This window comes from Egretta garzetta, unplaced genomic scaffold (assembly GCF_000687185.1).
Source record: "Egretta garzetta isolate BGI_Z169 unplaced genomic scaffold, ASM68718v1 scaffold279, whole genome shotgun sequence".
Lineage (NCBI taxonomy): Eukaryota > Metazoa > Chordata > Aves > Pelecaniformes > Ardeidae > Egretta > Egretta garzetta.
Window position 1 is genome coordinate 392,526 of NW_009260844.1, and position 23,709 is coordinate 416,234.

The 23,709-nt window shown below is 37.8% G+C and overlaps 1 protein-coding gene across 12 annotated transcripts in view; it reads right to left on the bottom strand.

Moving 5' to 3' along the window:
• Positions 1 to 3,218: 3,218 nt before the first annotated feature.
• Positions 3,219 to 23,709, bottom strand: part of PAN3 (poly(A) specific ribonuclease subunit PAN3) — a 78,874-nt gene continuing 58,383 nt past the window's right edge. For 10 of the 12 annotated variants that reach the window (XM_035902550.1, XM_009647126.2, XM_035902547.1 and 7 more), the window contains 7 exons: positions 20,721 to 20,886; positions 20,187 to 20,274; positions 14,089 to 14,228; positions 13,142 to 13,271; positions 10,118 to 10,182; positions 9,272 to 9,410; positions 3,413 to 6,164 (listed from right to left, as the gene is read on the bottom strand). In XM_035902550.1, coding sequence (XP_035758443.1) covers positions 6,024 to 6,164; positions 9,272 to 9,410; positions 10,118 to 10,182; positions 13,142 to 13,271; positions 14,089 to 14,228; positions 20,187 to 20,274; positions 20,721 to 20,886 — 869 coding nt within the window. In that variant the 3' untranslated portion in view covers positions 3,413 to 6,023. Of the gene's footprint in view, positions 6,165 to 9,271; positions 9,411 to 10,117; positions 10,183 to 12,853; positions 13,040 to 13,141; positions 13,272 to 14,088; positions 14,229 to 20,186; positions 20,275 to 20,720; positions 20,887 to 23,709 lie in introns of those variants that run through there. The other 2 variants (XM_035902546.1, XR_004843084.1) reach the window with 2 other exon arrangements.

Here is a 23,709-nt window from a genome sequence, read left to right on the forward strand (position 1 = left end):
GTACTTCTAAAGCCAAGATTTAAATATGCATTTAATCCAAAAAGGTTCTTCTGAAACAATCAGTTTTAAAACTTTGACCCAAATCATTTTAATTACCCTAAAATTTTAAAAAATATCATTGGCTTAATCTCAGTGATCCGCTTTTCTACAGACTGCAACCAGCGTATACAAAATATAGTAAAATACTAATGCCTAGGCCTTGACTTTCCCAAATGCTGAACACCAACAGCTGCCACTAAAATTGCCCAGTGCTTCTGAAAACCTGGATGGTCATCATTCCAGAGAAAACCAGTTCACTGTCTGGTCCCTGGCAGCAGGACGGTATTTCATGCTCCAGCCACCCAGCCTCTGCTCGGGTGCAGCACCGGTGTCCTGGTCGGGAGAGGCAAGCAGGAGCCCTCGGGAGCCTGTGTCAGGCACTGGGGAATTTGCACCCTATTGCTGGGGCCTGTGTAGTGCTGGAAAATAGGGAATTCTTCAAGGAGAAACAAGAAACAGACCACGCTCTACAGTTTTTAGTAAAAACTCCACTTTGAGAAACTTGAGGAAAGGCTGATGCTCCGGGGAAGCTGAATTAGCCAGCTGGGGATGGGGCATTAGATGGCTCTTGCTGCTTCGGATGGCAAACTCGGTAAGGAGTCTTCCGAGGCAAGAATTTCAAATTTGTGTTGCAAAACCCAATTGGCAAGGATAGAGGAGAACTAGGATCAGAGCCAGGGCTGCAACAAGAGGGAATATAGATCAATTTGGTTTGGACAAGCCTGCTGAAATCAAGTAACTGTTCTTGAAGTATTGCACTTTGTCAGTATGCCAACGCACACACACTGGAACCCAACCACAAGCTAGATATGTTAAAGCCAAGCTCTGTCCACGAAACCTCGTGGACCTTCTAACGCTGCACTGCACTGAGTATATTTTATTTATGGGAATCTGTCTGAAAAGACAGGATAGCTACTAAACTGCATATACTTTAAATGCATTGATCACTGGCGAGTTTGAAGAGATTAGTTAGAGATGACCAGACAACCTCCTTTGAAAGTTATGGCAGCTTTTCTATGAAGACAGTTGAATTTCCAGGTTAGTTACTGGTATATATATACAGGAATAAAAATGTATCATTCGTTTGTAACAGACTTTTGTATAGCATCTCAGAAAGGGCATGAATGTTCTTTGTTCGAGAAGTGTAAGGATGCACCATCCCCTTTCATCTTTGAATAAAACATTAAAATGGGAGTTGGCCACTTAACACAGTAGTGCTGATGTCTTCCAAATCAACAACTGATGCCCAATCTCAGCTTCTCATGATCTGCTATAAATATATATTAACTAAAATGCTACCTAGAATATGGCTCTGACCTCTTAAAATTCAGCTTAGGAGCTATGACTTTAACCCGCTAACAGACCTAAAGGCAAACAACTTCTTGCATACTTACAAAGAAAAACGTTCTTGGATATTCAAGTAAAAGAACTATGTACTGCTACTTCTAAGCCAAGTACCAATTCTAGATCTTCCTGGCCAAGAGATCATCAGTTCTAAATATCTATTGCACTGTCTCTTGCTGGTAAAGTATATTTGATCTTGATCAAAACAAAAGGAAATTTTGCGAACTGTTTCTTAACTCCAGCTGAGCAAAAATAGTTATGGGATGATGCATCTCAAAGGAAATGTTTGCACAGTGTAAATATATAAATATGCTTTTTGTGCATAAATATTTAAGAAAACTGGATTACAAAGATTACTTTTATATGAACCCCCCAGGTTTCTTCAGATGTGAATAACTTACTTTGTCTTGCATTTTCTGTCTTTGTATAATGTATTTGACTGCTAAATTCATACAATAAAGTTTGCTTTTGAAAGAATCCGCAGTTCTGCCCAACTAGTCAATCCAGCGCCAGAGACTGCTACAGCAGATGATTCGGCACTAGGCAGCACTAACACAGCTGGCAACAACCCATCCCCTGGGCCAGTTTTGTGAGCAAAGGAGAATATGGAATAATTGCACGGAAGGCACACTTCTCACACAACAGAGTGGATACGGTGATGGACACTTGTGCCGCTCACTGCCTGTGTGAGTGAAATCCCCAAGACTCAGCATATCTAAGCAGTGCTTACTACTGCGTAAAGGCAAAAAATTCAGGTCTGCCTCTGGGAGAGGCAAGATTTCATGGTAGGGGAAGAAAAAGCAGCCCCTTGACAAACACCCATTCCATTACCCCCCCTGCCCGGTTACTGCTGCAGCTAGAAGATCTGGTACAGGCAAAAGGACGTGAGTTGGCACCTTAGGCCTGGTAGGCGCTTTTTCTTCTTCAGCGAATCTCCTCATCCCCACCCCATCCATCAGAAGCAGGGGATGCTACCTCCACAGAGATGTTGGGCGCTCTCTGCTATACAGCGTTTTATAAAGCGATGGGATCTCCAAGCCACACTGCAGATAAACCACACACAAGTGCTGGAAGGAAGCAGAGATTAAACTTTCTCTGGGGAGGCAGAACGTAGTGGGATCGCCTACTGCTGCTGGAGTTGTGCAGCGGTTGCTGCACATTGCTCAGAAGGAAGCTGGAGACTAGATAACTGCACCAATCAAGCTTACTGCAGCTTATATAATAAAATTTCTAACCCGCTGCAATTTAAGGGATAATGACTCCTTGCTAAATGTATCGCAGGGAGTATTCACAATTTCACACACACTGCACAAAATTTCACATTACGTAAGCACAGTCAGGATTGGATGGGTATAGGAGACTTTATACCACCAGTAAATCATCTCACCTTTGCTGGTTAACAGTACAGGAAAATAATTCTGGGAAATGAAGCTGTCAATGACTCCACGTGCAAATTCTCAAATTAATATACTTTGCTATTGGGCAAAAAAGCTCAATAAACATGAAAGTAAACAAGCTTCAAAATTAGGGTTTGTCTAGTAAAGCAGACCTGGTCTGACAGAAGCAGGTGGGACTTGACTTGGGAGTTAAGGAAATGTGTATTAGTACGATTCTAGTCAACATCATCTGTAAGTTTTAGGACATCTGATATACTGCAAATGGGAAGCACTAAACGCACTTCGTGACTCGTGACTGTTTAAACTCCACATTGCAGTCAGAGCGAATACAAAAGCAGCAGGATGGAATGCAATACAGTTCCAGTGCCAAAGTTGAAAAGCCCTGTATCCAACTTCAGAACTTCACATTGTCAAAATAAGGCCACGTTATTTCTGGTATTCTTTATTAAAAATACTGCTGTACACATGAAGAATGAAAACAGGATTAAAGATGAGTAACACATATTGGGATCATGACATTAGAACTTAACATACTGGTGCTTTTTAGGGGAAGCAGTTGACACCTGAATTACTGAAACAAGGGCAAATCAAAAATACATAGGTACCCTCAACAAAATATTTACAATATAGTAAATACAGCAACAGAATTTAAACAGGTACAAAAATTAAAATGACCAACATCAGATGATTTCAAAGGTTGTCCCTTCTGTGCTTTTAGCTGTAAAAAATAGGAAGGTCAGAATTAAATATCCCATCTGGGAGGGCACATCCTGGTGGCTCTTCTTTTTAAATACAGATACACAGTTCTTCCTATGAATGGATCAAACTACAACTTTAGGACAACCGTCTAAATGGAATTAAAATGGGGTAGAAGGGCTCTCCCCCAAAAAACACCCAAGCTGAACTTCAGACTGTTCAAATCATTCCCAAATACGGACCAAATGAAATAAATAGAAAACAAAGCTCGACTTTTTTTTTATTATTTTATGTATTACCTGACACCAAATATTTTCTGGCTGACATTATGTATGAAAACTTATTAGCTGTCTACCTTTTTATTTTTAAACCAAGTCCTGAGGTTACTAGGGGCTGAAGCAAACTGACATTATGCAAATACACACAGGTTTGCAATTTAGACATGTCTTGCAGAGGGTGGTTTGCTGGTCTAAAAAGGATGAGAATTCAAGCCCTATTTTACCCCTGCCTTACACTTTCACAAAATATTGGTCCACAAATTAAATTTCCAAAGGTTCCCAAACCCCACAACTGAACAGATGATCCCCTTTCATTTTCAAAGAAAACAATACTGGAAAAAACCTCAGCCCGCTTATAAATTAAGCATTTCATATTTCTTCTAGAATACAAGTACTTCTTTTTTGTACAAAAGAATTACAATATGATTTGTCAAAAAACATATAAAAGACAGCTGCTCTTCCTCAAATACATGAGCTAATGATAAAAGACTGTTTTGCATGTTCACTTTTCAAAGTTCCTGTTCCTTTTATATTAAAAAGAACATTCTGGCAACTGTTATCGTTTGAATATTAAACATTATGTTCCTTTTAAAATTCATTCGATCAAATGCAACAATAATCGACTTTTAAACTCAACAACTGATGCTACCTAATGTGGATTCAACCACATTTTCTAAAATGTGTAAAGCATGTCCCTAGTCTTCAAAGCTTTCGATGTGAAGAGAGTTGCTTTTTTCTTGATGCAAGTCTCAAGGCGGAGAATCATTTTAAAGCTTATAAAAGTGGACAGAGAAATATTAAAAACTTCTCTGAAAACTACAAATATTGAGAATTATTAAAATTGATGTCAGTAACATCAGTTGCAAGTGCTTAGAGTCTGTCCTGACCTTTTGAGTTTCCACATTTTCTTCATGGTGAGCACCCAGTGCTATTAAAACATTCAGTGCTGGGAAAGGATAGATACAGTCTTCACTACTGCTTTAAGAAAGGAAATTCCTACATATTTGGCAGTCTTCAGTATCAAAGTGTAGGTGTTTAACTAGAAATCCCATGAATACCCAAGTTTGGAGACAACTGCATGTCCAAATATTAGAAAGGTAATTGAGGAAAATTCCAGACTTTTGAGACTGAATTACTTCAGGAATATTCATGTGTTGAGTATTATCAAAAGTAATATTACTTTGGGCTAAGCAGTGACTGCAAAGGCACAGCAGATCATTATCCCTCCAGATTCAGGCTGTAAAACTTGAAAAGCTCTTGATGCCAGACAACTGCTGTGTTTAGTTAATCTTCTTTTAACAGTGTCTTTGTATCTGTATCCAGTGTAGCGTACCATAATAAAGCTGTGGTTCAAAGAACAGAACTTTATACAAAAATTATACTGTAAATAACCTAAAGTAATACACTCCTGAAACTTCAGGCATTTAAACAATTTCTTTAAAAAAAAAATCTATTAAAAAAATTGCATAAATGTAAATGCTTCTGACTAGCAGGAAAACGTACAAACAGTTTTTAAAAGGCGCTGGTTGTGTTTAGAGCAAGTTTGATATGCTCCTTAAATTATAGATGTTTCCCATTATGCTATTTTCGTCACTTTGCTTAGACAAAGTTTAAATCAAATGACAGGGGACTTTCTTTCCTTTTTAGTCAATTCACCAATATTTCACTTGACTGGTTTTAAAAAGTTTCGTCTTCTCACATTTTTTTGAGCTAACAGTGGGTGGCATACAGAGCTTGCATACAACACACTTTTACAGAGGTTACGAACTAAACGGTCATTAATAGAACACAATTTCTATTAAATTATTTACCTGGTCCTTTATGCTATTCTGGGTGCAAATAATATCAAAAATGAATAAATTTTGCTATATCCTCAGTGACAAAAATGTATCCCAGAAATGTCCTTGCAAAGAGTTTCCCTTAAGTATACAATGTGGCAAAACTTCAGAGATCAGAAAAGTCTTAAAAAAATTAAAATTAGTGCATATACAAGTGGAAAAAATAAAAGCAGGAACATCATGCACCTGATGTGTTCCTTAATCTAAAATAAATTCTTCACAGATAAAGCCTCCAATGGCAGCCTTAGCTCTAGGATAAGTGAAACATTCTTCCCTTCAAGTAACAGTGTACCTGACTGAAGTGCAAGCAGCTTTGCTCATCTCCTGTTTGTTTCCCAAATGTGAAATGAGATGACAACAACAATTCAGCTGTAGTGCAATTTGCTATTGGTTAAGTTCCTCAGCAATGTCCTGCATGCTTTCAGCAAATACTACAACTGACCATTTGCGGCTGCAATCAGTTCTTGAAAAGTATTTTCAAAGCAGCGTTTTAAATCGCTGTAAGTTACCACAAGTACACTCTTCTCATCTCTGGAAATGAGGCTTATTTTTTCTGGCACACCAGCATCTAACTGTAACAAGAATGCAAAAGATAAAATAAAAGAAGTGTGAAAGAAATGGCAAAACATTTCCCCAATAACAAAAGCAATCAATTTCTTGGCAGGTACTTCTTGTGGTGCAGTTCAAATCTGCTAACACCACAGAAAGGAAGGATCTGAATCACACCACAACAACATACCTGCCAAAAAATCGAGACATTTTGGTCTTAACCTGATGGACATTCCAGACCTTTGGACTAGGTTACCATTGTTTTCTTCCCTTTCCATAAAGCTAATAATCCTGCAATGCTATCTTCCCCTATGTAGAAAGCCTAGAGAAATTTCCATACAGCTCCTGATGAACAAAACCACATTTGACATTACATTTGCACATAAGATCCACAAGCCTCCACGTAGGGTAGGTAAATTACTTCTTGCCCATTCTGAAATGAAATAATGGATGAACCAGTCCCAGGTAGTCTGAAAACCGGTAGGAACCCAAACCTCATGTTTTTGGCAGTACTGATAACAAACTAGTTCCTAAACTATATGGCACATTTGAACCCTTACTCTAAAAAACCCAACCACCAAAAAAAACCCCAACCACCAAAAAAACCCACCCAAAACCAAGATTACCTAGTTATAATCCATAAACAAATAGAAGATAATTTGGGATTAAAGTCTTTTCCACATTTGTTTCCCATGTTTTGTTCTGACTTCTCAAATTCAACATTAAAAAACTGTATATTACACTATGTACTTTAGAGATGTACCACTAAATCCTAATTTGGAACAGAGGAATATCCTACTTCACATGCTGAAGCCCCTTCCAACACTGTATCTTATGTTCTTCTCACTTTGCAAGAAGCGTTCATTAATAGCGAATTGTCAGACTCCCTTATAATGCAAAACTTTTGTAGCTCTGTTTTAGCTGATATACTGTTATTTCCAAATACTTGACACTACAAACTTTCTTGTTCCAATATGTAAGATGGGGCAGAGACAAGTGTGATATGACACTATCGAGAGAAATCTTTGGAAATACAACCCCAGCAGGATTAAATAAATGTATTATAATGTGGTACTGAATAGTAGAAGAACAATTACATTTGTCACTGAAATGTTCCACTTGCTGCTGTCTGGAGCAACACAGCAAGTTAGAAATTTCTTGCATTTGTCTTCTAAAATCATATTCTGAGCATAACCTTAAAAGCTGGAACCTCCCAAATAGAAAGTTCCTGCTTTGTGAATAGCTTCAGAAGGACAAAAGCAAGCTAATTAGCTTTTAATTCCTGTAGAGTAGGATAAAACCACCAGTCTCTTCCAAAATCCATTACAAAATACTATCATGGTTAAGGTGTTTGTGAAATATTGTCTACTGTTCCCATTCGCGTCAGATAAGAAACCAGTGAATTACCTTAATGGATGTAGGATATGGAAGATCTGTATTAAGAAAGCCACACAGCTAATTAGAAACATCAATATTTATAGCTTTCTTTCTCTCCTCCTGTGGAGGCATAAATCAGTATCTCAACTGAAAAGATTCCCAAAACGCCACATTGAAAAAAAGATTTTTTTTTAAACAATAGAGTAATTTTCATTCAAAAGGAATGTTTTTGGAGTGTAGCAGGAAAGCCCAAATAACCACTTTGACTAGTGCATGCTACAGTCTCAAAGGCGTTTTTTAGAGTGTATTTCCAAAGTAGAATTCTGTAAGCCTTACATTTTTTGTGTGCTGAGCCCACAACCACAGAAGAGAAGAGCCTCTGTTTAAAAAGGTAAGCCATGAACATTAATAGAACAAGGCATTCTTTGACACCATCTCTTACCTGACCTACGAATTCAGGACTGTCCCCTCTTGCTACAGTACTGTACGGGTCACTGCTTTCAAATCATGATGGCATTTCACTGCCTATTTGAATATCAACATGCTTTCTTTTTGATTTAGCCTCAATCCCTTTAATGTCCTTTTTAAATGATTACAGACACCAACCAGAAAGATAAAAAGGAGGTTAAAGAAATGCACAGCAGTGGTCTAACAGGAGATTAAAAGCCCTGACAATTTAGAAAAAGAGTTAACTGTAGTTAAGTCACTTGTTACATGTCAAAGGATCTGAATACGTTCATTTGTTTCTGGAAGAGAAAGTTGGCTATCCTAATCCTAGAAAAGAAAATACTAGCCACTGAAACTAGATTGTCAGTGTCTGCATCACCATTCTCTACAGAGTGAGTGGAATGACCAAGCAGCTACAAAAAAAAAAAAAAAAAAAAAAAAAAAGAGGAAAAGGGAAGAAGTAGCATCTTACGTCTCCTATGAATTACTGAAGTTCAGCAAAAGAATGTAAAGTAAGTTAGAAAGCTGATCTGCCAACAAAAAAAAAACAAAAACAAAAACCTGCTCATGTACTTTTTTAATTTATGGAGCAAGACAAGTTCTACAACTACTGAATATCTTGTGGTCTCTCACATGCCTCCTGCTCATTAATCACACGAGTGTTCAGCTAAAATTTTGCTAGTGGTGCAGCTCTTAGAAAACTGCAAATAGCTTTGTTAAATCAACCTTGGAAAACAAAGGGCTGGAGAGGCTAGGGAAGTTATCAGAAGTGGACTTAACATTGTAAGTCACAGAAATTTTCCAGCGCTGTCCTAGACGGTAAGGATTTTGCACAATTTCTATTGCAGTTTCCCTCCTGTCTCCTACTCTGGTCAGCACAGTTTAGAAATGGATCCTCTTGCCTTATGACCATCCTCTTTCATAACTACATCAGCAGAAACCTCCCCCAGTTATAGGGGTTTTATGGATCCTTTATGCTGTGTTGAAAGACCAGAGTAGCATAAAGGGACCAGCATTGCTTATCCACAGTATTCAATGCATTCTAGGATGAAAAGTTAATACTGTATCTCATGCTATATTACTGAATTCCAATTTTGAATATTAATGTACTAAGTTTATTTAAAATATCCATAAATGTTTGAATATTAAGCTTAGTGAATACATTGTTTTCATCCAAAACAGGGGGAAAACAACCATCAGTTAAATCAACAGAACCTGCCAATGCAAACTTGCTTTGAAGTGGAATATTATTTTAAAGAAAGTTAACCCAAACAAATTTTTAAAAGCTAACCCAAGTACAGTGTACCTTGTTAAGACATGAGATAATGTGACTGAGGTCAATCCAAGGAGTACCCGCTTCTGTCACCTGATGGAAAAGGTGATCTCGAAAGAGCTTTAGTAAATACCTGTCTCCAGTTTCTGACCACGTTGGGTCCTTCTGAAACCTGGTGTAAAACAAAGGCTCACATTAAAGCTCAGAAAGATAAGAAAAATCAAAACCCACAGATAATGTGACTCTTCAATCTAACCTGAATAATCGTACTGCTCTGCTAAGCTACCCAGTATAATTTGCAATTAATTATTCTCCCCTCTGCCACAAACAGAAGATAACACATTCAGAGTTTCTCAGCTAAAGTACCTAAAGCTAACGCCTACCAAAGGCCCACAGAAAAGGGGAGAAAGCAAGAGTTATCTTCAACAAGTTTAGCATGTAAATGTTAGAAACCAGCATTACAAACACAACTCTAAGTCTATTCAATAGGATGGAAAACAGATCACGAGCACTTCATTTTTGTGTAGTAGTTGATAAAAACCAAGCTGAAAATTAACTACCTTAAAGCCAATTATCTGCACCATTTGCTACAGTTAAAGCAAGCTATGGGTTTCCTCAAAAACTGTTGTCACTCACAAGAGGCTGCTAAAAGAAACCATACTAAAAAAACATGAAGCAACTCTGGCATATCTATTTGTAGCCTTCTCCTCTATTTAAAATTTTGGTCAAAGTTTCTTATTTTCCTCAAGGCTTCTTAAATACACATTTCTTTGGGGGCAGATATGGGGAGAATGTCTAGCTTAAATTTACGAGGGAAGAAACCTTGCATGGCAAACCGGCTTTTACATACTCTACACCATGAAAACAAGTATTTCTTACTCTGGTCTCTCATTGATTGTTCCCAATTTTGCTAGAAGCCTAAACAACCTTCCATTTTGCACCTCCTAGAAAACAAGAGAGAGGTTATTAAAGTTTCTGAAACATAAAATTAAGACACTTATTTACAAAATACACACAGTAGTAATGCCAATGAAGCACTATTCATTACCATGATATCTTTATTTATTCTAAGATGAGGTTATATTTTTTTCAGAAAGAGATCAAATGCATTATATCGTGTATCGGTAGCCCATTGCTAATTTTAGCACTTCATATGCAAATTATGATGTCGAGATTTAACAACCAATGACACTTTGATGCCCCAGCAGGAACCGGATCAAGCAATCTGCTTCTTTGTGGAAATGTAAGTCTAGTCTATTGCCAGCCTATAGTTACAGGTATGCTAAAACATAGTAAGTTAAAAAAAAGAAGAATATGTTAATATATATACATACAGTTATCAAGACCTGTAAAAGTATGTAGTATAATACTTTATTACAGGTAAAGATGAGAAGGAACATAATCTACCATCTTTGGTTTTCAGAAATGCTTTGTAGGCCATTATTAGTAAATATTTAGCAACAACAGTTTCAGACTAACATTCAAATTACACTTGATTCCAAATATCATTTTGAAAGAAGTTTTTCCAAAAAAGCTAGACTTTAAGTCTTAAAACAGTATAAATTCTGAGCCCATCAATGACAGACAAAGCAATGAGAATGAACTCACACAAAAGACAGAACATTAGAATTACAGATGCTTAGAATACATGCAACTGAAAAATTTCATACATTTTTCCTCACCAATTAGGATACAGTAAGAAGAGTTACATCCTAGCTTACATTACACTGCGAATTAATCTTTTGTTTAAGTAAAAGCTGCTCAAAAGCTGGCAGGAAAAAAAGGTTCTCTCCTGGTATTATTCATATTCTCTAATGGCCCAGCTCTCCAACGTTATTCACGCTAAGCTGCATCTCATTCCATGCATGATCATATTGATTTCAAATGAATTCAGTCTGGAGTAGATTACTGTGCACAGCTGGGTAAATAAAGTAGGTCAAGGTGATAATAGCTTGACCTCAGACAACCTATGGGTTGCAAGACTTCTACTACCAGTCTAAAAACACACACAGCAGAACAGCTTGTACCACAATTGTAGCTACACTTAAAAGACTGATAGGGAAGACTACCTTGTCCAGCTAGCAGAGGTCTATACAATCTCCAAATAATTTTTTGGTATGTGGCCAAATATACAAAAGCCCAAACCACATCTGTGTGAATGCCACTGCCTTGCAGATTCCCAGTCAATGGTGACACAGCTGAGCAAAAACACTGGCACTAAGTCTCCAGGTGGCCTCTCTGCAGGCTTCGTAGCCTGTGAGGTTGAGAGCGGAGTAGAGGACTTGAAAAATGAGACTTTGAATGCTGTGACATATAGATGATGGGAATATTAAGGTGAGAAAGGAAAGGGATAGAGCAATGGGGTCACTGCTGTGTGAAACATGAGCGTTACAGGAGTAACAAAATATTTGTGGTTTCAAAAAACCAAAGCTATTAAGTACATAAAAACGCACCTCCAGCGTCAGAAGCCCCTAAGCTACAGATGACTGCATGCTTGGAGAATACAAGTTAAAAAAAATCATACCTGCTAGACTAGTCTTGTTCTAATACTCTCCTCTACGCATTTGCTTTGGGGCAATAATGAAGAGAGGGTACCAGGCTAGACTTAAGGAGTACTGTAACTCTGATGTTACTGAGGATGCGGTAGTCCAAACAAGTTGTCGTACTGACAGCTAATTAGCAACTGCTATTTATCACTACCAGGTAAACAGCTATTGCCAAACAACTTGTAGTGGCTCTGCTCATCTGCTAGTGATAAGCAACTGTTACAAACAACTTGACTGAAAATGCAGACTGCTTAATGCTGATTTCAGGACAACCTCCATCTTTGTTATGGGAAAAGGTCCACCTGCCCAAATTTGTGCAGGTACATTGAGCCACCTTAACAAGGAATGATCATAAACATCTTCAGAGCAGGAGTAGTGGTTGACTCTGATAGAGCGGGCCCCTGTCATCTACAGCTCTGCATCCAAAGTAGATACCGCCTTGCTCTTCTACAGCTCTTTGCTTCTGACAGATTTCAATACCTTTCACGATGGAGGGAAAAACAGTTATCCAACAGGCCAATGGTGGAGAAATTGAGAGAACCAGCCCATCAGAATCCCAAACTTGGTCTGCTGCCTCTCAAAAAAAAATTCTCAATGAGGGCATGTAACGGAAAGGAGTCACAGGACTTTAATAAATCCTTAAAAACTTAATACCCTATCCCACACATAGCTTCAGCACCATGAAAGCCTTGTGTAACATATCTTAGTATTGTTAGAAAATCCCAAGATGAGTGGCTTCTGATGAGCAGACACCCTTTCCCGTTGAACAAATACACACTAACATGGGACAAAGTACACATTTCCTTTGTAGCTAGTGCTTGATACCTTAACTGAACTTGACAGACTAAGCAGACCCACACAGCAAGAGATGCATACTTCAGGGAAAGTGAGGATGGCAGCTTTTACCTCCATGATCTAGCATTCATTTGGAAAGGAATGCATATGAGATAAGTAAAGGGACACTGGAATCCAAACCTACCCAAGAATTTAAAGGCAACATTTGCTGCTGTATAACCTCTAGCACAAACTACATGATCTAGTGTGTGATGACATATGCGGCCTTACTTACTCAGAATACTACTTTTTAACCATTCTGTAAAGAACATCTTTTCCCCAAGACTGCTGGTTGGTCATGAAGATGTTACTTTAGTTAAAGCCCAGCTGAAGACGTCCTAACTAGTGGTTCTTGGAGCTTTTGGACTTTCAATACCTGGAGCACAGAGTTCTCAAGTCTGCAGGCAGACTACTTAGGTTGCTAAACAAAAAAGGAAGAAACAGTAGAAAACATTCCCTTTTAAGGTACAGCTGTAGGAATACCGACTATAGGTCTTCCTGTAGGAATTACTAAATTATTTACCTTTGCGAGGTCTTCCTCTATAACATCATTTCGCATCTGAGCAGCATCCAACTGAGTATAGAATCGTGCACCAATCATAGGCATGATATCATTTACACTGCGAAGCCTGTTTTGGTCGGTCAGCAAATACCTGTCAAAATATCCCCACACCCAGAAAGATTACTTAAACACACTGTTTTTTATCAAGAGAGATCACCCTATTATGATTTTATAACTATTTGACCCTGATGTCTTTTTAATACATGAATTTGATAATTGCTGCATTTCTTAAAAAGAAAAAAATATTAACAGAGAAAACACATGTGTTAACTTACATGTATATATCCAGTCAGTTATATATACAAGGTAGGAGTGTACTTTCATGGAACTGCGTAGTTCACCCACTCAACCAGCAAGAACATACTCAAAAAGAGAGAAGATGCGAAGATTCAGATTGTCACGCAATTGTTTTTCAAATGAGGGAGGGGACAGATTTCTACTTCTCCCTTCTTAGGCTGCAAGAGGAGAGGCTGACTATACTAAAGAACACCACAAAATAACATGCAGCCAAGAAAAACTAGCACTCAACCCTTTGGTCAAAAAGGCAACGTGTCTATTACTCCAACAACACCACCTGAAACTGTAAAATAATACTAGCATATTGCTATTGTAGACAATATGTAATGAAGCCCAGTATTGAAGACAACGTAAAATGCTTGTTTTGTTTAAGCTCCTAATGCGTATTAGAAGCTTTAGCAGCACTTAGTAAAGGACACTGATTTTGTTAGATACACCATGAAAATACACGATACAAATGAATTTTAAATTAGGTTTAATGTGCAGACAACTCAATTACAGTAGTTATATCTGTAATCTTACTTGCATCTAAAAATACCATTTGACATTTTCATTTCTATGTTTAGAAAAAAGCAGTAATTTCCTTTAAAATATTTATTAAGCAAACTTACAAAATCAGATTCTTCAGATCAGAGGAATAGTTGATTGTCACCAGTTCCATTGCTTTCTGCAAATTCTCTCTCTGAATTCCTGATAAAGAATTGCAAGCCAATGCCAACACAACTTTCCCCAAGGAGATCAGATCTGCTTGCTAACAGGGAAACACACACAGATAAGGTTCTTAGTAGAGATAAATATTACCTATGGAACTAGATGGTGTTTAAAAAGAGACAGTTCTTCAATGACCTTAGAAGAATTTGAGCAACTAAAGTAAGTGCTATTCAAGTCATAGTTCGATATGACTGTTCCAAGTTACAGTAGTTAAAACATACAGACAAAAATCTGTCCTGATACCTCACAATTTCTAGGTACTATATTTATCTGTGAGCACTTAAAATGTACCTATTTTTAGTTTAAGGATAGTACCAGAGAGAACTCTTGTGTAGGGAGCAGAAGCTCTGCAAAGAGGTTATAACCACCCACCTGCTTGCTCCTGACAAGTCAAGGAGTTGGTGGCAAATAGAGCAAGTCGTCTTGATACAAGACACAGTAATACCTATCAAGGATTATTTGTTAAAACAGAAACACCATTTGCTGGAATCTTATCTTTTCACACTGGCCATTCAGTGTGAATTCCACACTGGAATCCATACCAGATTCCAGCAAATGATGCTTCTGTTTTAGCAAAGAGCTCAAAGATTTTTGTCTCTGATGGCCAGTGTGAAAAGATATGAACTGCCTGAAACAGCTAGCCAGGAACAGGCCTGTATGGCTGACAAACTGAGCAGCATCACATTTTATGAAGAAATCCTTAGTGTTACTGAACACTTTCCTCAAAAGTAGAGCTGCTCTTAAAAGATGAGTGCTGCATACAGGCTGCTTTGCCACAACAGAAAATTCTGCCAATTTTAATAGACAGCCACCAGAAATTATTTTGAAAAGATACACCGGATTTTAAAGCCCACCCCTAAAAGGAAGAGCCTAATTTAGTAGCAGCCAATGGCATTCAGAGCAAAAGCTGCCTGACTCTTTCCATGGAAAGGCTTTCAGCTGCACACAACTTGGCCAAACTTGAAATATCTGCAGCTTTCCATGCTGGATGCCTGCTTCAAACTGAATTTAAGACTCAGCTAGAGATACAAATTTAGTATTTTCCTGTGGGTATTTTTCTGAGAAAGTAAGATATTTTTGCAGAAGTAAAAAAGTAAAAGCTACTAATTATCAAGAACGTCAGCTCTGTAGTCTAGAGCCAGGCTATGCCATTTTGCAGAGAATGCAGTCATACAAGCAAGATACTTTCTGTCATTTCTGTAAGAAAGGCCAAAAATTTGGCAGCAGTGCAACATTAAAAGTTCTGTTTAGAATTTGACAGCTTTAGAAAAGTGCTGTGATTGTGAACGTGCCACAGCCCCTCACAGCTCTTTCACCCAGAGGGATAAGCATGGTTTGCTGCCTCTGGCTGCAGTAACCAAGCAGAGTTTTCCCTGCAGCCACATCTCCCAGGTGCTAAGGGACAGAGTAAAGAAAACCTTTCCAGGCCTCTCAATGTTCCTGCTGTTTCCCTATCAAGTTTGGGTAAGCAGCACAATTTAAACATGGATATGCAACATGCCAGAAGTTAAAAAGCATGGTACTCTTGTAGCTAATGAAGACAGAAACAGGATGTGAAAAATGAGACAGAAATAAGGACAAACCGGTGGAGAAGGAGATGGGACTGGTGTTTGCTAGACCTGATTTCCTAAGGAACCAGGAATTCCTGAGTATCAGCATTCCTTTGTACTTTGGTAAAGAAAACAAACCAGAGCAACAAACCTCATTTTGGTGGGAACCCACTTACTTCCACTACCAAGTAGTCAATTTGAGCAGCAGAGGACACTGCTGTAGTACTAAACAGAGGAATCTTGCTGATGCAGTATTTATAGACACATATGTCACCTGGCACAAGGGTGGGTTGGTTTTTTTTTCTCTAAAAGACTTAGAGGAAATATGTATTTGTATTAACTATAATCTTTCTTCTTTCTGCAGTCCCCTACTTTACACTTGATACCTTCCACCTTTTAGAAATTCATGAGGATGTATCCTGTATAAATTCTCTACCACACAACCCTGAGACACTGAAAATACACAACTTCAGGCAAGACCCTATGAAAACGTAATCTTCCTTTACATAGGTGTTTTCATAATACAGATTGCATTAGATTTTAGAAATGGTTGAGAGAGTCTTACATTAACATCAGCCAGGAAATTCTAAATTCAGGCTTTTGGTTTTTTGAACATTTCACCCACAACCTTAATTTTTGTTTGTTTTGCAAATTACATCTAATAGAAAAACTGGCAGATGATACAACACGCCAATGCAGCCTCAAACACACGCATTTCAAATTACAGTCAATGCTTGACTTGTTTTAGTTGCAAAAGTGGCTTGGATTCATCCCACTAATTTTAGGAACTTCAAGCAATTCAGTTAAGAGTCTGATCGATTTAAGGTATCTGTAATTCTGCAAGACAATTCAGAGTGAGCCAAATTGCTCTCTGGAAGTGCCCCACTATTCACTGACAGCTGAAAACCTGAAAGAAAATGTTATTACAATGCCCAGTGTTTGAAGTTGTACAAGTGCATGAAGACAGGCAGTAATTTTCCCATGTGATAGGGAGAATCACAGAATATCTCGTGTTGGAAGGGACCCATGAAGATCAGGATCAGATTCCTATTTTAAAAGGGACAAAACTACCATCCACTGACCAACTCTATCCATGCAGACAGGGTACACAACTTCCCAGAAGCTGGGGTACACCATGCTTTCTGCAAGGAAGTGACCAACACAAGCTTAATAAGCCCTAACCCCTAACCTCCCCTCTGAAAACATCAACAGAATAATCTCTTCCTGCTTCTAGGCAGAGAAAGGTTAAAGGAGGCACACACGAACTGCTAGACCTCGCTGGAGCAGGGACCCCAGACGTAAATGCTGTATGCCTGTAGGAGCCTTGCCTAGTACAAGGTATGGATCAACATTAGGTATGATCATTTCCCTGTTTATACTCCATATCGTGCTTTGCATGTACCTATGGATCACCCCGGTTCCTTTTGCCACAGACCTGCCAGGCGGCTTTTGCTATGGTAACTATCAGCAGTGACTATAAAGTCATACCAAGGTGATTCTCAACTTGAAGGAAAAGCTTTTACACCTTTTAAGTACAGGCTGCCTTTTGTTCAAAAATACACCTTGCATGCACCTAATGACCATCTAATTAGCAATTCGATTAATAAATGTAACCTGTACCAACCTATCATTTTATCTCCTGAAAGCTTTGCTAGTAAAGATTTTTATCACCATCATCTAGTTCATTGATAGAAATATTAAATAGCATTAGAGACTAAAATCCAGCCCCTAGGAGATAAACTCAGGAACAGCTTTCTTCATTAATGTCAAATGAATTTCAAATATGTCAGTGGGCAATTTAAAAGTTAATTGAATAGTAGCTACCCTTTACTTTCTGCATTTTTTTTTTTAATATTAAAAAGGTATGTGCTACTATGCCAAATGCCCTGGAGACACCCAGCATTTTATACACTTGGCTTTATCAGCCAGACATGTAAGCTGGTCAAAAATAATTTTTTTTTTTCTTTACAAGATCCATTTTCCATAAACTCTTTGAAAGGGACATTACTTTTTTGTGTATCCTATTCCACTGCTTTGCTTGGATCAATATCAGCTCATCCACTCTACAATTCTGTGGATTCACTTATCCTTTTAAGTTCTGAAATTGCACTTAGAAGTTATTCCAAGTTCCTAGATTTTTTGAGTTTTTTTTCTTTTTAAAGTAAACATTAACACTTCAGATGCCTCTTCAGCTAGTTTCTTTAAATTTGGTGAGGTGTGTGTGGAAGTTATTTTGGTTTTCTAAATTAAAAATATTTACTTTAAGCAAATGTAACCTTATAGCCCCTGTTAAAATCAACAGAACTTATGTTTTCTCTTCATTACATATGCAGTGGACTCATCTTCATTTTATTCCAAATACAGAAATATTTATTAAACATTTCTACTGTTTCCTACATCACCATTTACAGTTTTCCCAACTGTATCTCGTAACTGACTGACCAGACTTAAGGATTGGGGCATGGGAAATGATGTGCTGGAATTTATATAGTTTTAATGACTTTTTTTTAATGCAAGCGGCCATTCATATTTCATTTACTACTTTTTACCTTCTCTTATTGTTGCCTTTATTTAACTCTTAAATTATCATAGAAATTAATGTGTTTAACACAGATTGTAAAGAACAATTGCATTCCTTTTACATTGCCCCTTGTTGTTCTGGTCAAACTCTTTCCTATCTATATTAACAATGGGAAATAGTCAGAAAGTGACAAATGCTAACAAAAATACCTTCCTCCATTGAAGACAGCAACAAGGAAATGCATATTAGCTGGGCAGTAAACCAAGAGATAACCTACATTTTTAACAGTCACAGGAGTCCCAGAGGAATTCAGGAACTGGGTCATGGATCGAGAGGAAAAAGGACAAGCAGCAGCTGTTATTTTGTAATTTTATCTGGCTAGGGCAAACAAAGGTAGAGGATGATAAATGACTCTTGAATTTCAAGGAATGAACTCAGTCCAGAATCTCTGAAGGAACAGAATGGATAGTGAAAGCCTAGCCCTTCTGGAGGAAGCGACAAAAAATAAGGCAATTCTGCATTTTCTAACTCCAGTTTAGATCTTCCAAGCCATATGTTTAAGAGTAATTCTTTTCTGGTTTAGCAGTGATACCTGAACAATTTGGATACTAACTATGTATAAAACATGCAGAAACATCCCCCCTATGCAAAACTAGGCATTACCAAGCAAGTTCGTTGCCAAGTGTTGGGCTGCTATGGTGGTAAATGCTTTTGACAGATTCGTGTACCTGTGAGTATTTTTAGATTTGTACCTCCAAGTACATTAAACGTTTTGCTTTAAAATTACTTGAATGTCATAATATCTCCAGAGGGTATCTATCCCAGCTGCAATTAAAATAAATTTAAAGAAGTATTTAGATTAAAAAAAATCTCATTACATTTTTAGGTATGGAATCCCTCACTTGCATGTATTCCTATCTTCTCTCAGCTGTTTTTCACTAAATGATTACCACAAAGCCCACTGATACGTAGCTGGGGGTGGGGGGCTGGAAATCCTTTGATGTACTCAAGTACATTGAAAATTGCTTTACTGTATCATTCAAAAAAAAAAAAAAAAACCAAACCAAACAAAAAACTAAAAAGGTTGCTATGTTCTAGGACATGGTCTCCAATAAGCTAGTTTGTGCCTGGCCAAAGTTCAAACATTTCATTTATTACTGGAAGACTCTGAATGAGCAAATTTCTCACAGTGAATAAGCTCAATTAATGAAAATAAATTACATTCAACTCCCTCCTGTAGTCTTTCACTCCCAGTACGGACAGGGTATGTGATGACTGCTGAAGCAATGTACTTTACCCTGAGTTTGTTAAGTCTAAAGGGATTCTTCTTAATTCAGGAATTATGCAGAGTCGACACTTCAGAGAACGCCAGGAGAGCACGGAAAAACTAGGAGCCTAAAATAAAGATACACTAGAACCTTTTAGGAGTGAGGAGAAGGCCTAAGTGCAGTTATTTAAAAGATCTCTTACTCCTCTCTGTGAACAGGTATTCAACACTTCGTTATTTTTGTTAAAATAACAAAAGAGAAAGCAGAGCAAAAACTGTTACTGAACCATTATTTTTTGATCTCTAACACTTTTTGATCTCTAACACAATGTAAGACTTTTCTTCTCCTTCCTTTAGAAATTTGTATTTCTAACCATTTCTGATAAAAGTTTGTTAAATACCAATAGTTCATCCTGTTTGGTGAGTTTGCTGAAATTTTAGGAGCAGAAGATAGCAAAATGAGCATTTACGTTTCTAAATTACAAGCAAATTTGAAAAATGCATGGCAGAACAAAGATCAAATCAGGAATGAGAAAAATACAGTTATTTAGAGATATACTGGACTACAGTTTAAAATACTTGTCTTCCAAAGGGAATCACACTGGTTTTCAGTACTCCCCATGCCAAGTCACCAGCCTAGCTATGGTGCTGTTGTCTTACCTGAAACTGAGCCATTAATGCCAGTGGATTATTTTGACTGTTGTCAAATGTCAAAACATCAAAGATTCCAACACAATTAACTCGTAACCTTTAGGAACAAGAGCAGCAAAGGAAGAAGTGTCATTGAATTTTGTTGGTTACTCATTTTTTTCTCTAGCATTCATTGACTGCTTTGATCGACAAAAATGTCAACCGTACTCAGAAAATTACTATGACGAAGAAAATACTAATTTTACTGTTTGATAAACTGCAACAGACAGTCTTCAGTTTACAAATAAATCAACAGGTTTCTAAATTGTCATTAGTAGATCTGAACAGTACTTTGAGGATAATGCGTAAGTCCTCCCAAAATATGTTTAAAAAGAACATTAAAAAAAATTCTAATGTTTTAGCAAGTATTCATTTTTAGTCTCATGCCAGTTAAAAGTAACAGAACTTTCTCATTAGACTTTGTTATTTCTATAACAGGTGCATGGTCAGCAGCTACCATGAACACATACCACAGTACACAGCGAGAATGAACGCTTTCATTACCTTGTTTTGCCTGTTACTAGAATCTTTGTTGGATCCATAACTCGGCACGCCAGTCCTGCTGTATGAATGGTCCGTAATGCAGAGCTGAGCTGCACAATATATGCCCATATCAAAGACTCTGGAAGCAATCCAGCATGCTGCCGTGGTAGAGGTCCATCATGCTGACCTAGAAGCAAAATGTTGTAAGCATCAACAAAAGGCTTCTAAAGTTAGCACATTTTGAATGATACAATTAAGTCACATACTCGTTTCATTCAACTCTTAACAGTCCTCAAAAAACTTATCTATTGTGCTTTAATGGTTGTGGGTTTTTTTGGAAGGATAGCACTTCTTAAAAATGCTGACAATAGGCATATTTTCACACTCACGTTCAGGAAAACTATGCTGATTTTTGAAGTTTAGGATGAAAAATCACTACGAGAAGAGCACTGGTTAGAAATTGCTGAAAGTGGGTGGTACATCAAAACATGCAGGTACTTCAGAAGTAAAACTACCGGTATTCTGAAACAACGAGCATGTACCACAATAGCTGCAGTGGATCCTGTTGTACCTCCTTCATTGCTGGAAGGCTTACAAATTAAATGTTCCCTATCATCTGATAAGACAAAGTAATGAGCTAGTTTGAAATTACATGGACAAATCAGACTGGAAGATTTGGTGGCTAAACATCCCTGAACACAACTTCACGTATGTTCTGCTGTGACCCAACTCCCTGACAAGTCATGACCCCTGTTCAACAGGCCATATGAAAACAATGCATCACCCCCCTTCTAAATGGATTTGTAGTCCTCCTTTCAAAAGTAAAACTTAATTATTTGCAATCACACACCCAAATTCTACATTTCAAACTCCTTCTGAGTAATACTGAGCCATAGATGAAAAAAAAAAGATATAGATAACGAGTGTTATTTTTAGTAAGATGCGTGTAATACAAATAAGTTGCAATGGTTTGCATGGCACAAAGCTGAAGAGAAGAAAATACATCCAGAGTAAGGCAGTGCATCCCAATTTTACAAAACACTACAGGCATTTCATGAGGTTGCCTTACTACTGATTTTGCTAATTTTGAGACCAGTAATGTCATCAGTATTCAGTAAAATCATGTAAGCATCTGATTCAGTTGTAAATATCAACATCTGTGCACTTCCTCAGAATAGGTTTGTGTGTGTATGCGCTTGCACGCGTACACACAAACATACATATGTGAGAGTTAAAAAGTGAAACAGATTACTGAAAAACTTTTACTTAGCAATTCCATGGATTTGGGGGTGATGGGCTGGAAATGTTCCCAGCTTTCATTTCTGAGCTTTTGTTTGCTTATTTTCAAACTTTAGTTCATTTTTCAGGTCTAAGGTGCTTTGGTTTAGATTATAAAGCTCAAGATACCGACTCCTTTAAATAGTGATAAGCCTGGCATGTCTACCGAAGGCTGAACATAATGAGATATTCTTTGTTTTTTCTGGCTTCCTGATGAATCATTATGCAAATCACTTCCCACAAACCAGCATACCACAAGTCTCACGTAGCAAACTTTTTTCTCCCTCATGATTCTCTCCTTCAGCATGACAAAAATTATGATGATATAAAATGACTGAGGAGATATAACGTCCTTTATTAGTCGAGGCTCTTTCTCTGGTTACTGCTTGCTATAGAATACACTATTTTTGGTAAACAGCAACACGTTTGATATGTTTAACAGCAATACATATGGATACTGTAAGACAGAGTTATATCCGTATGAAATAAATATTTCCAGAATAGTAAAGTTGCTATAATATCCCAAAGAGAGAGAAAAGCCAAAACTTTGGAGTTATTTTTCTGCATGCAACTTAAACAACAGCACTTGCCCTTTGATTTGCAGATAAAGGCAACGTAACCAAGATAATATTCAACACATGCTGAAAAGCTGAAAGATCAGAGTTCAACACAGCTTCTCCCCCTCTGATAGAAAAATCTCAAACAGGCAACAACATTCTTTTACTACTGGAAAGACTCACTTGAGGCCACAGCTGTATCTACGCTGCTGCTTTCAGACTGCTTGGCTGCACCCCACATTCCCATACACTAAAGGTACAAGCTAAAACAGTGGAAGAATCAGTTTTGAAACGCCCTCTTACATATCTATCCGTTCAAAACAAGTAAGATCAAAAGCAGTTCAGTTTGCTGCAATGCTGACTACAAAATATGTTCTGTGAAGGCTCATCAGGCCAGCCACAGATGGCACTTGAGCAAGGACCCAAGGAGACGAGACCCAAAAGCTCACTCTTCAGGCAAAACACAAAAAGCTTTGGAAAGCTTTCCAGAAAGTACTGAACACAGTGAAAAAACATAACAAGAATGTAAGAAAGTGTTACAAAAATGACCAGAATTACTTTACACCAAGAAGTGGTATTTTAGAGACTTCATGGTTGATTTGAAAAAGGCTTCCCACCACAGGCTGAATCCACAGCCACAAAATGCAAAATTTCAGATTATGTTCTTCCCACCTACTACAGGGCACTCTCCCACTACTTTCATCTCTCTGAGATGCAGAACATAGGTACTAATGGAGAAGATTAACAATTAAAGAACTGCCGTTCCAAAAGACACAGCTTATCCATTATTTTTCCTTGCTGTGTTAAAATAAGCTCATTGTCAGCATTACTTATTTAAGTTCTGTGGTATGATGTTCTCCAGTGAGCAAGAAATGTCTCCTTTGCACTGGTGTGTGTGTGTGTACACTTTTTTTTTTCTATGTTAAAAGAGCATTCAAATGAAATTCAGTTCCCCAGAGCAAGGATAAAGCCAGGGATAGTCCCAGGATGGGGAGGACTTGCTGGGACCACCGGCAGTAGGGCCTGTTTTACACCATCAGGAACACTGTCAGAAAGCATGCTAACAAACAGCAATTCTCATCAGACAGTTATTAAAAAAAATAAAATAAAAAAAAAAATCAGAAGTCCGATGAAAGATTTAGCTGCTCACTAGACTGAACCTCTCAGGCCTGTAA